General features: G+C 32.1%; 1 protein-coding gene and 1 long non-coding RNA gene across 3 annotated transcripts in view; both read right to left on the bottom strand.

The window, feature by feature from the left end:
- Nucleotides 1-16,232, bottom strand: part of LOC148619050 (uncharacterized) — a 196,677-nt gene that overhangs the window by 54,225 nt on the left and 126,220 nt on the right. The gene's annotated exons all lie outside the window — the stretch shown is intronic.
- Nucleotides 766-16,218, bottom strand: LOC148619054 (charged multivesicular body protein 6-A-like). Of its 2 annotated transcripts, XR_015921520.1 has the most exons (9): nucleotides 16,044-16,218; nucleotides 13,559-13,668; nucleotides 13,030-13,117; nucleotides 12,054-12,140; nucleotides 10,131-10,196; nucleotides 9,578-9,658; nucleotides 9,335-9,398; nucleotides 1,291-3,560; nucleotides 1,180-1,258 (listed from the first exon to the last, which is right to left on the bottom strand). XR_015921520.1 is itself a non-coding variant. In XM_088578591.1 (8 exons), the coding sequence occupies exons 1-8, from the start codon at nucleotides 16,122-16,124 to the stop codon at nucleotides 3,514-3,516; spliced, it is 624 nt and encodes a 207-aa protein (XP_088434717.1). In that variant the 5' UTR covers nucleotides 16,125-16,218; the 3' UTR covers nucleotides 766-3,513. The 2 variants fall into 2 exon arrangements, 1 of the variants encoding a protein (XP_088434717.1); XM_088578591.1 differs by having other exon boundaries at nucleotides 766-3,560.

The raw sequence follows: 16,232 nt of genomic DNA on the forward strand, positions 1-16,232 counted from the left end.
TCCAGACACAACACTGCGAGAAATAAATTCCTTAAAAGCAAATTTATTACTAAATATCTTTCAAGGCCAAAAAGTAGCCCCTCAAATCTCGAGTTGATATGAAGACTAGATCTTAATTTTATTTGCAGAAATAATAGAATATTACAGAGCTGATTTATTGCGAGAAACATATTTACTGGTTATAATAGAGGTATTGAAAGATACAAAGGGAATTACATTTGGACCATATTTTTGTGTAGTGTTCAGAAATAGTATGAAGTTCCAGTGATGGACCGGTGACATAAGGTATTTTGATAAATCAAAAACCTAAAAAAATCATTCTTTGAAATTTGATAAACACGGGTTAGCAATAAGTGTAATGAATGAACTGACGCATGGACAGATGTACATCCTTATCGCTTTAGAATACGGTCCTTTTACAACTTTGCTCTCAATAATAGAAACACCACAATAGTTTCTGTATTAACAGACTATTTTTGTAATAAAGTGATAATCTCAACTTAGCATTAAAAATGTACTTTATATATAAGCAATTAAATAATATGGTTTAACGTTTTGTTTAAGGTTGAGCATATGCATATGTTTTCGTGTAGAACGGGAGCGTGTACCTGTACTATTTTCCCCCAGCATTACAAGTAGGGATATTAAATCCACCAGGAGTAATATTTCATGAGGAGTCATTGCTTTTACTGAGTGCTGCCATAAGACTCACTAGTTAAGTACCATTCTTTGTAAGAATCGGGCAAATGGTGGCACATCATGTTCTTAAATTTATTCTTTTTTTTTGCCTCAAATATATTTAATACATCTAGAAAACAACCCAAACACTGAAGCATCTGTGATGTAGATATTTTTTTAATGTTTATACAAGGAAAAAGTACAGGAAAATTTTCCTGCCATTTTTCCTTAGTGCATTTCACCTAAATTTGACCTATTAATATCTTAAAAAGCACTCTGATAGTTATATCTGGAGGTTATGAATAAAAGATACTTTGATAATGCAAAAAATCTCTGTGTTTATCTTTTTCATGGGCCACACCTTATACACATTTTGCCTGATTCTTAGACAGAGAAGTACTTAAAGTGTAAATCTCTGAAATTATATAAGTTCACATAATGTGAATTATTGTCTGTACAAGGCATTTACCGGTACTCCTTTTATGAGTGTAGAAAAGCAAATAAAAACCCAATTATTTTATATTCTTAGTATCTTAAAAAATATTATCTAATCTAAATCAGGTAATACAAAAGGAATTATCTAATCTAAATCGGTAATACAAAAGGAATTACCTAATCTAAATCAGGTAATACAAAAGGAACTTTCAATTATTACAAACCTTACATTCTCATATAAAGAAAATGCAATTACAAAGGTACCATGATGAAAAGGTACAGGCAAATTTGAACCAGTGGGTGATCTATAGGACTTTGTCTTCAGAAAGTCGGATACAATCAATTATGTATCACTTAGTTTTAAAGAAACAATCCAAGACAAATAATAAAATATAATGTGTGTTTGTTCTACTGCCTCTGGAGGGAGCTGGTCTTGCAAAAATGAAAATTAAAAGTATTGTTTTTGGTGATACAGATTTGAATAAAAATCTAATACATGTTTTCTTGTAATTACAGTTTATTTTTATGTTACTTGAGTATATAGGGGTAACTCTTTTGCTGCAGCTGTGTATAATGATGTTTTGGGGCCAGCTGAAGATCAATGGGTCGACATTTTTATCTAGATGTGGCTGTTGTCTCTTTGACATATTCACCATACCTATTCTCTTTATAAGTAACATTTCACAAAGAGCCAATATAATTGGTGTCTGTTCTACTACTTCTGAAGGAAGTTAGGTCTTGCAAAAAAGAGAACTAAAAGTAATGTTTCTAGTGGTACTGATTTGAATAAAAAAACTAGTACATGTTTTGTTGTAATTACAAGTCTAGGAAATGCTCTTATTTGTAGCCCATAATGTCAAATAACTTGTTCCGTAGTTTAATTTTATTAAAAATAAGTGATACATACTGGTGATTTATTTTTCTGACTTCCTGAAGACAAAGTCCTATAGCACACCCATGAATTCAAATTTACTTTCAAGAGTGGAAATTCCTGGACTTTTGCAAATTTCAAATCAGAAGTCCTCATAAGAAAACAAAAAATCCACAGTAAAGTGTCAATTAAAAGGGTTGAAGGTCCAGAACCAACGTTTATGAAGTTTCAAGGTCAGAAAATTATGGTCCTGGACATGGGACGACCACCACTAATTCAAATCTGTGGACACCTATTAATCGAGTATTATCTTGGCATTTGATACTCAGTAGACCAAGCTATAATCAAGTACTTGTTCACATCCCTAAAAATCAGTCATCACAATACTGGTAAAATACAAGTAAGAAAGATAGGAAAATACAAACAATGAACACCTATGTTATAAACATGTACCTAGGTTTATAATAAACAGAAATATAAACCAATTTTAAATCAATAAACAAAATGATAAATTAATAATATTAGACTGAAGCTTTTATTAACTCTAGTAGAATTATAGTTCTTAGAAAAATGCCACTAAAATTTCATTTAAAGATACTAGGGTTCTCCCTGGATTAAAACAACCATGGAGGAAAATTTGATGGCACAATTTTTGCTAAGTAGACCTATTCAAGATAAAACAATTTTGCATTTCATTTTTTGGGGGTTTTGTAAAAATTATGATATTCATATCATTAAGGGCATCCTTCCCAACTTCTCAAGTTTGCTAGTCACTGTTACTTTCATTGCATATAAAAATATGTTGCCTGAAATATTATCAGGAAGTCATTATAATGAACCTAACATATGCATTTAGGTGCAAAAATTCATTCATGTATGTGCAAGAATCAGAGAATTTGACATCGAGGAGAAGTTCATTACTGACAGAAACCCTGTTTACAGTCAAGAAATCTGGACTAACATGGGTCACTTTTGATTGGCTCACTATAAATATTTTCACCGGTTTGACACTTCCCTTCAACTACTGTGACTTAAACAAACTAATTAAGAATCTTATTGGCAATATCATAATTATCTTCAGATTGCCTTCAGTTATAAATTTGTCATGATTAATTGGTTTATATAATCTGAGTCCTTAATTGATAGGTTGGTTTCTCTGGCAAAATAATCAAAGGCTGAAAATGGTCATTAAAAGTAAATCATGGCAGACAACAATTTAACCATGGTGGAAAATATTTAAACCATAGTGGCCTGCCATATGTTAATACAGCTCATGGAGAACCCCGAGATACAACTAAAAATTTTTACAAAAACCATCAAAGATAGACATTATCTTACTGATTGAATGGAGAGAAATTCATTTTTGTTTTTATGTAGTAGTATGATATTACTTTAAACTAAACAGACTTATTTGGCTTTCATACAATTCATATACATATTTATATTACTGTATTACAACCCAGTATCTTTCACTGTGAAGTAAACCATGTAAGATATAAATTGATAGTGTTCATAATTAACTTCCTGTGTCATGATGCAAGTGCTTCTGCTTGTCTTTTCTCTTTCTTGGCTTTCTCTGCAAAAGAAAAATATGATTCAGCTTATTATGAGTAATATGCTCTGGTGTGCAGCTTGATATGATCACAAGGTTGTATTCTGAACAGTTGAAGCAAGTATGAATCTAACATAGGATTGTAATAAATATTTGATTTAGCACGTTTCTGACATAGAATGAATGCAGTTAAAAATAGGGCATTACATATGAGTCTCTATTAACAACTGTGAGGAATTCTATTGATGCCCCCTTTCACCCTTTCGAAACATTCAACTTTAGACATCCAAATTGATTAAGATCAAAATTTAAAATAGGAGGTGCACATTAAGATTCTGTGAACGTTCCACAAGTTAATTAATTCCATTCAGTGATGTAGGAGGTGTAACTAATAAGAGATGGGTCCCCATGTTCATGAATGGCAAAGTCCATGTTTTGCAATGCAAAACCTTCAAATTGATGTGAATCAAAATCTAAAATAGGAGGTGTACAATGGGAATATGTATAGTAATAAAGATTCTGTGACAGTTTTATTGAATTCCATTCAGTGGGGTAGGAAGAATATTTAATGGGTACCCTCCGTGTAATGGAAGGAAGGAAAGGAGAAAGACGAAGTAAGGAAAGAAGGAAAGTAGTACGGACAGAACGAGGGACACGACTATCACTATATTCCCCTAAATAATTTAATTAGGGGGTATACCAATCTACACACACATCTAGATTCAGCGAATCATTAAAGAATTTCTTTTTTGTAGAAGTCAAGTTAGTTTAACTTTGGAACTTTGGCCTCCAATTTAGACCAACCTAAAACCAGGTCATAAAATCCATCACCTTAAATGTATATTTCGAACATTCGATATCAACAGCTATCTCCACATTAATTATATGGCTCATTAAAATACATTTACTTAGAAGACTTTATATATATATATATAAGGATCTGAAACTTGGTCATCCCCTCCACGGGACTCGTACTGTGTTATTATGTAGGATAGAGGATCAAATTAATGATACATGTCACAACAAATCAATATTATACAACATCTCAGAATGTGATGACTCTATTCACTACAATGCTCCATTGGATGAAACTGATACAGGGAAGATAATGTAAGTATAGAAGGGTCTGAAAATTCCCAATGATGTTAAAACTGTCAAATTTGCAAAGCAAATTTTTGTTTGCTCCTTCCGCAGGATTCAAATTCGTCACATCTGTGGCAACACCGCCTGCACAAAATCCAGTGCCCCAGACCACTCAGCTAGCTAGGCTATATAAAATATATCTTTTGCTGGAATTCCTCCTGGTAGGGTTAATTAGTGGTCTAGGGCGCTGGACTTTGTGCAGGCAGTGTTGCCACAGATGCCACAGCAGTACGAGTTTGAGTCCCACGGAGGGAACAACCAAACATTTGCTTTGCAAATTTGACAGTTCTTATATCTTAATTAATCAACTGATAAATGTATGAAGATTCTCTGAGTTACTTCAATTAATTTGTATACGCAATGGGGCTGCACATGTACCGTTAATTCAATTATGCAATCAACTGAGGTTGTCTTTCAATTTCATATCAGGTTGCATGGAAAAAAAGAAAAAGTCTTATCAATTGATATATAAATTGTATTTTCATAACCCTTTATAACTTCAATTCAGTAAGCTACATTTGTGACAACTACACATTATAGCACATGTGCAATATGTTCAATTCATGTAATTCTAATATTGGCCAAAACCACTTGTTGTAACTCTAAATGAAATATTTGTATTTGTATTTGTTTTTGTATTTGTACTAATCAGTTACAGGTAAATCACAGTCACAGGTGGTTGCATATTGGCTAAAATTGACACACACCTGTCAATTAATTTCCAATAAACAATTAGGAGACTGGTAGACAGGATGTTTATATGCTAATAAAACCATGCAGACTGTAATTTATAAGGGCTGACAATTTTTTATGTCTGATATTGGAAAATGGTCATCGGTCATTTGCAAAATTTGTTGGTCAATGACCGGCATTTTTTACCGTTTCCAGACCCATGATATATAGTTAAAATCACAGACAAGGATTTTTATGAGGAATAAAAAACAAATTTGAAATCAGACCAAAAATAATAAAATTTTAAGGTCCATCTTTTCAGTGTGACCCCTCATAACTTGAATACTGTATGGGATATCTGAAATCTGATTGAAAAAGATGCAGGCTAGGATTTTTATGAAAAATCCAATAAAAAAAATTTTTGAAATAGGACCAAAAATAAAGATGTCAATTTTTTCAGGTGTGGCCCCTTTGACTCTTCATAGCTCTAAAACCATACGAGATATCTGAAATTTGATTGAAAAATGCAGGCAGGGATTTTTGAGAGGAATTCAATAAAAAATATTTTTGAACTAGGACAAAATTCAATAAATCAATTTTTTCGGATGTGGCCCCTTTGACCTCGAGTAACTTGAAAAACCTTAAGAAGTATCTGATATCTGATTAAAACGAATGTAGGACGGAAAGTCACAGGACAAAAAGTCACGGACAAAGTCACGGACGAAAAGTCACAGGATAAAAAGTCACAGTGGAAATTGAGGACAAAACGTCACAGAACAAAAAGTCACAAATCATAAAATGTTGATAATTTTGAAGGCAAATATGAAATAGAAATTTTTTTTTTTAATTTTTGGGGGGATTAATTTTTAGTTTTGTATTTTTTTTTCAAATAGTTTTTTTTTTTTTTAATTATGGTAAATTAATAAGAGTTTTGCTAAAGTTTACAGGCAAATATTTAATTTTTATGAAAAATGTATTAAGATTGTTTTGAAGTATTATTTTTTTTCTTTTTTGTTGGATATACATTTGTAGAAGTGAAATTTCCAGTAGTTTTTTTTTTATGACCAATGAATGTGCTACAAAATCTGTATGACTTGATAGGAGGTGCATAGTGAAAGTTGTGAGTTTTGTTTGACCAATCAATGTGTGATTTTAAAGATGTATGGCTTCCAAGGAAATGCATGAACATCTGGACAGACCTGCATGTACTAATTAAAACAACAATCTAATTGCTAAACAAACAATTTGGGGGTGATAGTTAATAATTAGTTTTTACAACATTTAACAATTTATAATCAGTGGGATAATTAAGGGCTTCTCTAGAAAGGAAAACAATACAGAGGAGACAGCTAACTTTCATTTTTTCCAAAAATATATCTCTGTGCATAATAGGGCTTTTATGAGTAAATGTCTGGCTTTTTGCAAAATTGGCATAAAAAGGATAGGCTTTGTTGCCTCGTCATTCAGTTCCAAATGAAGATCCTAAAGAGCAACAAAGGCGGTTCAAAGCTTTGCTTTGAAGGTTACACCTACACAAGACATGCTTTACACAAGACCAAGCAGTGGTGGAAGTGCACCTTAAAGTCCAGTCAGGAGTGCAGAGGCAGCCTGTCCACAGACCTACACAATGAGAATCCAGTACCAAGTCAACCACAAAACCATGTACCACAAGAAGACTCAGCAAATCTCATAATATGATGTCGCAACAACATGAACCACAAAGCAGAGTCCACTTTCAACCAGCCCAGCCAGATTTTCGCAGAATGTGTATCAACTACATCCAATGCAGTAAAAGCCATGCTTCCTACAGAAGACAATGTTAAAAGATCCATCAGACGTCGCAGACCTCAACTTCCTGTTACAGCATCTCTACAAGAGCTTACAGTGCCACCTGAGTTATCAGTTACAGTAGATGATGACCCGCAGACTTTCCTCCTCCACAACAATGGTCCAGAAGCCAGAACCAGAATTATTGCCTTTGCAACAGATGACAACCTTAGACATCTAGCAGCAGCAGACACACTATACATGGATGATACCTTCGACACAGCACCACTGTTATTTAAGCAGATCTTCACCATTAGAATACCATTCGGCAACACCTTCATCACCGTCGTCTACAGCCTACTACAGAAGAAGTCACGCCAACCTTATGAAGAACTCCAAGCAATCATCGACAAAAGCAACAACATGGGTCTACAGATCAACATCTTGTTTATTGTTTTGTATAAAATGTCTATGGTGCTATATAAAGTATTGTGACTTTTTGTCCTGTGACTTTCCGTCTGTTACCGATTAAAACAACAGGCAGAGATTTTTATGAGAATTCCAAATTGAATAAAAAAAAATTTGAAATTGGACAAAAAATTAAAATTTGAACTTGAAAACAGTCCCCTTTTTCTAAAATGGTAGGGGCCACAAAATCCAAATTAAAAGAAACCTTTCTTTAGTATTAGTAAAATCATATCAAAATTTCAGAATAATTGGTCAACATAACTAAAGTTATTGCATCAAAAAAAGTGTCCTGATATGATGACAACTGCACCATAACATTATACGACCACAACTTTTTCTGCGGTTGTGTAAAAAAAAACCAACAAAAAACAAAGAGTTCAATTTATACTGAAACAAAAAATAGGGATAATGTACAAAATAAGGCCCAAAATCAAAACTCCAATTAATCCATTAGTCAGCATTTCAAAGAATCCCAAGCATTAAATTTTTGTGGAACAGAAACAATGTGTAATTTAGAAGTACCTGTAATAAGACCTCAATGACGTCCATGCAAAAACGGGGGCCCTAACTCATAATCTTAACTGAAAGTAAGATTCAGTGTATTAAAGGATCTCAAGACACTTAAATTAAAATTGGTAAAGAAATCAACAATATATACAAGCTTTGTTTTTTTATGCAAAAAGGTTCTAAAGTACTGACGGGAGATAATAGCTCTTAAATTACAGTTTTCAAAAATAAATTTGTAATGCAAAATTGAGTCCTTAATCTTAAACTTTGAAAAAAAAACATAGGTGCCAGTATTAAAAATAAATTTCACAGTCAATGTTTTCTCAAAAGGGGGAGGGTGATGAAATAGTAAGTAATCGGGGAAAAAAAAACAAAACAAAAAATGTTATTCTACCACAAGAGTAATGTCATCACCTCACAAGGTTTAGGTTAACACTTTTTAAAACAATATAAATTCCAGGTACATGATGCGTGATGATAGATTGTATACAAACATGGCTACCTTTATTTCGCCAAAAAAGGGCTGTTTAAAGGCATGAAACATCATGACCTTGTTGACAGTTATTGGGTGGCCATCTCCAAAATCAGAATTGACTTGTTTACAATTTTGTAGTCTTCTCTTAATTAATTCTCTAAATTGTTTCACATATTACCAACTTCAAAGATATTTCACACAGAAGCCTACCTTACTGGTGTACCTGGTTCACCAGTTGAGTCTGGGTTGCTAATTTATTCTATAGTTTCTGTGTCCTTCGGTTTATTTGATTATTTTGAATATTTTGTTTGTTTTCTTAGTCTTTGTCCCTGGATCAGGAATATTCTGTTTCTCATTCTAATGATGGTCTCATTGATTTAACCTATCAACTTAGAATCATTTCATGTTCATGTTAAAGTAATTTTGCTTAAAATTTAAAACATACATTAGTTTGAAAGTCTGGCAAAATTTTGTAATTGTTATATGGAGTGTCAAAATGATTTCATAGTCTAATATATGAAAATAATTTATTAGTAGATATCTCAGACATCTTTTGTTACTTTGTATGTATGATTTTACTTTACGTTCTTTGTTGTGTATGTCTGTTTTCCATGTCTGGTCTTTGTCCCTAGATTAAATTCTTTTGATTACCGCTATAACGTTGGTTCCCTTGATTACTCTCTCAAATAGTTGTCAGAAATGTGACAGGGTTATCTCACATTCATCACAAACTTCAAAGAAAATGTACCATAAAAGGCATGTTTACCTTTCCTTTTTTCTTCAGGTAATTCATCATCAGGAACCTCAGGTAGCTGGTCTGTAACTGTTGCCTGTTCATACAAATCATGAAGGATTTAATCAAGACTTTGTTAATTTAGTATAATATGATACATGGTAATTGAACACAAAAAAATGCTAGATGTTTTTTAATACCTACTTCAGATATACATAAGCAAAGAGTTTAATTACCCAAAATTCCCTATATTTACTAAGAAAAAGAACACAATACCTGTACTATTGCATCTAATTCTGCCAAAACATCATCCTCATCCTGTGATGTCAGCCCTCCTGATAATAAATCGTCTATCTCCTTAATGTACAAAAAACTTTCGTAAGTACAAGATCATTTTTTTCAAAAATTACTTTTCATATTTTGTCCATTTTGAGTATATCAATTTCTGAGAGTAAAATTTTACATATTTATCCTTTAAAACAATTAATAGACCATTTTTATATTCCCAACTTAGACTTCATTTTTTAAAAGTTTCAGCAAAGGGAAGAAACTTTCCAATCCGACAGACTGGTTAACTGTCCGTTTGGAGCAATGGACAGCAGTAGACTTCAAATTCAAATATTTTTATGTCCCTTTGAAAACCTGCTAAAATGGCTTGCAATCCACAAATATGAAAAATGACTATTATAATGCAATGAATAATTTCAAGATAAGATGTTTAAAATAAATATCAAAACACAATTTTCAATCCATGATTTTAATATTTTTTATATCACTTAGATACATTATAAAAAACATACCAAAATATACCTTAACAATAAAAACTTACTTGTTGATATTCTATACCCTCTCTTGTTTCATCCATTATCTTCTCAACATCCTCAAGTGACAGTAACTATCAACATAGGATTAGTACAGAAATAATTTAAACAAAGTAAGTACTGAGTAGATATGATCTCATATAATTTTTCCCTACTCACAGAAGAATAATGCTTACAACCTTTCTAACAATGAAATACATAAATGTGAAAAACTGGCACAAAAATTTCATAGCAAGCTTATTATTTGTATCAAAATGTGTGTGTGTGTTTTTTTTATAGCTTAAAGCTCTGGTACAATTTTCAATGTAAATAAATCTGTACCATCAGCAACAATATTTGTTTAACATTCTCATCATAAATCCTAATGTACAGTCTATTAATAGAAAATTGAAGAAAAAAAAATGTGAATAAAGTTTAAATTATACAATATTTTAAAAAGAAAAAAATAAAGTGATACCCAGTTCAAACAAGAGGCTCCCAGGAGCCTGAACTGCTCACCTGGTTGAATTCTGTCTTTCAAGGGCAGTAAATTTAAGAAGAATTTCTATCTATCATAGTTTTCAAGATATTAGCTGAAACTGTGAAAAAAACCTGTCATTTTTTCCTTTTCAACAGCAATAACTCTTACAAGGAATCATCTTACAACTTTTTTCCCTGAAGACTTTTGTAGTTCTAATAATATGGATAATTTCAGCTATTGAAAGAATTTGGCTAACCCTAACGGTTTTGGGGATATTACATGCGAAAAACTACTGTCTGACCCCTATGTTCTATTTTTAGTAACAGCGGCCATGTTTTTCGACAGATCAAAAATCTCCACATCAGTTCTATGCAGGATACAGGATACCCCAAGGACCATTCATACCAAGTTTGGTTCAAATTGGTCAAGAAGTGTCAGAGGAGAAGATTTTTGAAAGATATAACATAAAAAATAGCAAAAAATGTTGAAAAAGGGCAATAACTCCAACATGGATTAACGGATAAAAATGAAAATTTGACCAGACAAATCTCATCATGCTCAACACTTTTACCCTATGTCAGAATTTACCTAAACCTAATGGTTTTGGAGATAGATGCGAAAAACAACTGACTGACCCCTATGTTCTATTTTTAGTAACGGCGGCCATGTTTTTTGACAGATCAAAAATCCCCACCCCAGTTCTATGCAGGATACCCCAAGGAACATCTATACCAAGTTTCGTTCAAAGTGGTCAAGTAGTGTCAGAGGAGAAGAGTGTTGAAAAACTGTTCGTGATGACAGACGCCAAGTGATGGCAATAGCTCACATGGCCTTCGGCCAGGTGAGCTAAAAATAAGCAAAAGAAGTGTAGGGGCAGAAACAGAGATTTGAAAAAGGGGTTCCAGGCTATTGTTTACTCAATTTTATCTAAATTTTTCCCAAGATTAACAAAATTTCAAATAAAATGGGGGTGGTTCTAACCCTGGACCCCCTTGATCTACCACTGAAGTGTGAAAATGTATGTGAACAAAAACTTTCTAAATTTTTATACTTATGCACAGACAATAACAGTGTATTGACTTGAATTAAAAATAACATATGGATGGGGCTTAGAATGGGGGTAAAACACGAGGATTTTCTGAGTGCCTAATTCATATATCTTTTTTAAATCTAGTCAATATACTGTTATTGTCTTTATTACTGCAATCCTAATAATCAAGTTTAATTTTTAAACAACATATTTACTCCACTGATGCTATTATAAACAGGTAGTTTATGCAAGGGTAGAAAAGTAGGGGGAACCAAAAAGTTATAAACTGTCAACGACTATATCATCAATAAAGAATACCATCAATGCATTATGGTTGCATCAATTTAACCTATATTTACTGTTGAGAAACGAGGAAGGTTAATATTTTGTGTAACCTTCTTATTCTATGGAAGGCTAAACATACCAACAGCTGTATTTTACCTGATGCAGTTTCTTCAATGATTCATTTCCAACTTTAAGTCCCTGTACAACTTGGCTTTCTACCTGGGCAAATTCTAAGTCATTCACCTAAAAAAACAACAAAAAACCAAAACAAATAACATCAATTACTGATGCTTATTATTTGGCTATACCTGAAAGTTTAAAAGCTTGAAATTATTATCTATCAATTAAATATATTCATGTTTAAAAGTGAATAATTTAATTTCAAATGCAACACACTTTCTGATAGGATGAAAAATTGTCTCCATCATCTCATAAACCAAATTTTGTCATGTGACTGTGACACCATCAACCTTTTTTGCTGATTGACTCCTTATATTTTGATACTAAAATTAAACTGTAAGGAATAACTGTTATATTTTTTCAATCAATATGAAATAATCTCAATGCCTGTAATGCATATTTGAAAATAACCTGCTATGCATGTGATTGAGTTTATTTCCTAATAGACTGAAAAAATATAACAGTCATTCCTCATATATAAAAAATAAAAAAGTAATTTCACAAAAGAGTATATAAATTAGTTAACAGTAAAAGTTTTATGGAAGACCAGAAATACATCTATGTCCATTCCTACAACAGAAAAGCATGGGATTAGCGTGATATAAAATAGATACTGAAACAACTTATCACTATTCAAATCTATTTTATGAAAGATATGAACACTTTTTTTCAGCTATAGATGAGGATATCCCTCTTTTTAACAAGTCTTTTAACAATGAAACATTAATTTTGGAAAATAATAAAAATAAATGTGACTTTCTTTTCAAGGAAAAATGTAGTTCCAAATAACATAAAAATACCTCAAAGTATATTTGGGATATTTTACATGTTGACTTACAGTAGTAACATATTAAATATGTCTGTCTGTAAACATATATAAATAACGGATAACATGTTTCTAATGGTTCTATTTAATATATATATATATATGATATATTGATTATTACAGTACCATTCTGTCAATATTGTCCAATTGTCCATCTGTTTTAACCAGCAGTGACTCCTGAAATTTCTTCTTTCTCAACATCAGCTTGGCTTTTCTTGAAATTTTAATCACATAATAAGTAATCAATACATCACAATGGGCTTAGTGAAAAGTCTCATGTACATTAGGCCATCATAAAAAAATTCCTAGATTCTCATCCAACAACATTTAATGTCATTTTTTCAAAATTATGGGCAGACCGGTGGATTATATTTTATATTTTTTATCAGCCAAGGGAGACAAATATCAACATAAAGATTTATGAAAAAAACAGATGCTTGGTTTCAATAGAATTGTTACCCGGTATATGGTAGATTAAAACAGCTGCAAGGAAGGCATGAACACTCTTATTCAAAACTGAACCAGAAGACAAACGAACAATATCATATTAGCTTTGTATTTTTCATGACAAAATATTCATAAGTGGAACTTGAATAAAATTTCAATTTTGATATCATTAGATCTAATCAGAATTCAGCCTATATTTTAAACTTACTCTTTTTTGCCATCATGCAATAGTTGTTTAGCTACTTGTCTGTCTTTTTCTATCTGCACATTAATTTTCTTCTGATATTGTTTTAATTTATCTCTTTGTTGCTTAAGTTGCTACAATAAAAGTGAACAGTATTTTAATTAGATATGGACAGTAGTTACTTATTCTGTTAATTTGTTGTCCAAAAACTCTATTTACAACCACAGGAGTTTGCTCCCATTATCAACTATGCGGCCCAACTAGTATATAAACACAAAAAGGGTGATCCCAGATTTGGGGCTGCCTCACTTAAGGTTCCACTAGGTCACTGCAGATAACTTTATTACAGTTTGTGGAAATAAAGCTATATTGCGACACTTAAATAAGCAAATCCAACATTTTTTTCCTCTAATAAGTATATATTTTTCAAAATCTTACATTATGGAGATCCAAAAAAAAAAAAGATAGATATGCTTTTCTATTTTGCTATGAAAAATCTGTAGCCATGGTAACATTATAAAAATTTAAATCAGTTTTCATAACAGATTTTTGGTGCCTTCCCAAAATAAATTGTCAAAAAACACGTTTCCTAAAATATCACACACTTAAAAACTGCCAGAAAAAGTAAGTTGGCATGGTATTATTTAAAAAAAAACAAATAAAAAGTGTACCTTTCTCTGCTCATTTGTTCATGATTTTAATTCTTAAAGTTCGTACGAAATTTTGCATTTTTGAAAAACAGCCAGTTGGTGCAGGGAAGAGAATCCAATCCAGTGAGGACCTGAATCTTTCCTGATAGCTTAAAGCATGCTTATTACAACTCTTTACCTTCACAAGTATTGCATCTTTTTATGTACGTTTGCTCTACTACCCACAATTAATATTTCCACAAAGTATCACCTTTTATTTTTAAGTTTTACAAAATTAGACCGGATCAGTTTTGTGTATGAAACAGTGCACCTAAATCCCATTTGTATAGTGTAACCTAACAGGGTTCGACAATAACAGTAGCCCAGTAGTCCTGTGCCACCCTAATTTGAGAAAGGACTACCTAGAAATTTTAATACGTATTCCTTTGGGCTACCTAAATTTATTCTTAAAATCTTACTATACCTAAAGACAGGGCCACAAGATTATTTTGAGGACTACCTAATTTATTGATCAGAAATTCCTTTGGGCTACCTAGCTAAAAAACTTAGTGTCAACCCCAGCCTAAATTCAATTTTTTCAAATGAAATTGAACATATCACTATTTGCTGCTCAGCTATCACTTGACAAATGATGAATCTAATAAATAAATACATGTATAACCATCAAATGCTTCTAATCAAATCAATACAAGGATTTGTAAATCCAAACTCCATATCTGTACTATCACTTGGACTGAAAGTGAAACTACTGTGACCTTTGACATTGCTAGACAAATCAGGTTGTTAGCGAAAGGACTAGAAACACAAATTTTACTGTGCTTTCTAGTACCATTGTAGATCATAAGATATTAGTGCCAAGCAAACAGGGTTTCTCTAGTGATGTCGATGGTTGCAGAATTTTGACTTTTGGTCCAAGCTATTGTAGAAATATGGAGTTAGGATGTACAAATCCTTGTATTGATTAGATTAGAAGTATAAGATACACTCCTTGAGATGTTTAGGTTTCCCGCACACACGATACTTAAATGAACGCTAAACACTCAACAAACGCACGATAAACGAACGTTTCTATGTTGGGTTTAAACGCATGATAAAAAAACACTCACAGCATGTGTGTAAACCCACAACAGATGAATAATGAAAAATAATAAAAACAATAATGATGAAAGAAAAAATAGAAAATGAAATTAATGAAAATATAAAGATTGATAATAGCAAAAAATATAAAAATAAAAGTTATATCAAGGAAATAATCAAAGTAAAAAAATCAATATTGTGCATTTAAAGTTTAAACAAATGCTTCTATCATGCATTTATTGTGAGTTTAAACAAACGCAAAATGATGTGTAAACGCATGATAAACGATGCATGAACGCTAAAATGGGAAACGTGAACGTCTCAAGGAGTGTAGCAATACTTGTGTTTATTTATTAGATTCATCATTTGTCATGTGATTGCTGCGCAGTAAATAGTAATATTTTCAATTTTGTTCGAAAGAAATTATGTTGAAATGAGGCATCCCCAATTCTTGAAACCACCCTTTTCGTGTTTTTACACTAATCAGGTCGCAAATTTGATAATGGGAGCAAACCCCCGTGTTCACAACCAACAAAATTACATCACAGTGAATACAGCATGTCTTGTAATTGAAGAATTATTCTGATCAATGCTTACTAATTAGAGGCATGTAGTTAATACTGTATACACTGCTATTCTGGGGAAAAGCATATCTTCAGGAGCCAATATGTTACATATATACAAACCATATCCTGATGTATGCAGTATAAACATACCATTAACATCTTTAGAAAGTTCTATGAAAATAAGAATTTCTGATTAAAAGGTGTTCAAGCAATTACCAGGATTGCTTTGTCCTGTTCAGTAACCCGTGACTCGGGTTTCTTATCTTTGTGTTTTCCAGATGAGAACAATCCACCCATTGTCGACACGGGAAATTTGTTAAATTGTCATTTTGGTAAGCTACTGTTTTCTTCTTGTTGACACACCAAACTCTTCATACGTTTGCAAGAACAATTTTGATTGGTCGT

This window comes from Perna viridis, chromosome 4, assembly GCF_037379345.1.
Source record: "Perna viridis isolate PV_CMFRI_1.1 ecotype Kerala chromosome 4, ASM3737934v1, whole genome shotgun sequence".
NCBI lineage: Eukaryota > Metazoa > Mollusca > Bivalvia > Mytilida > Mytilidae > Perna > Perna viridis.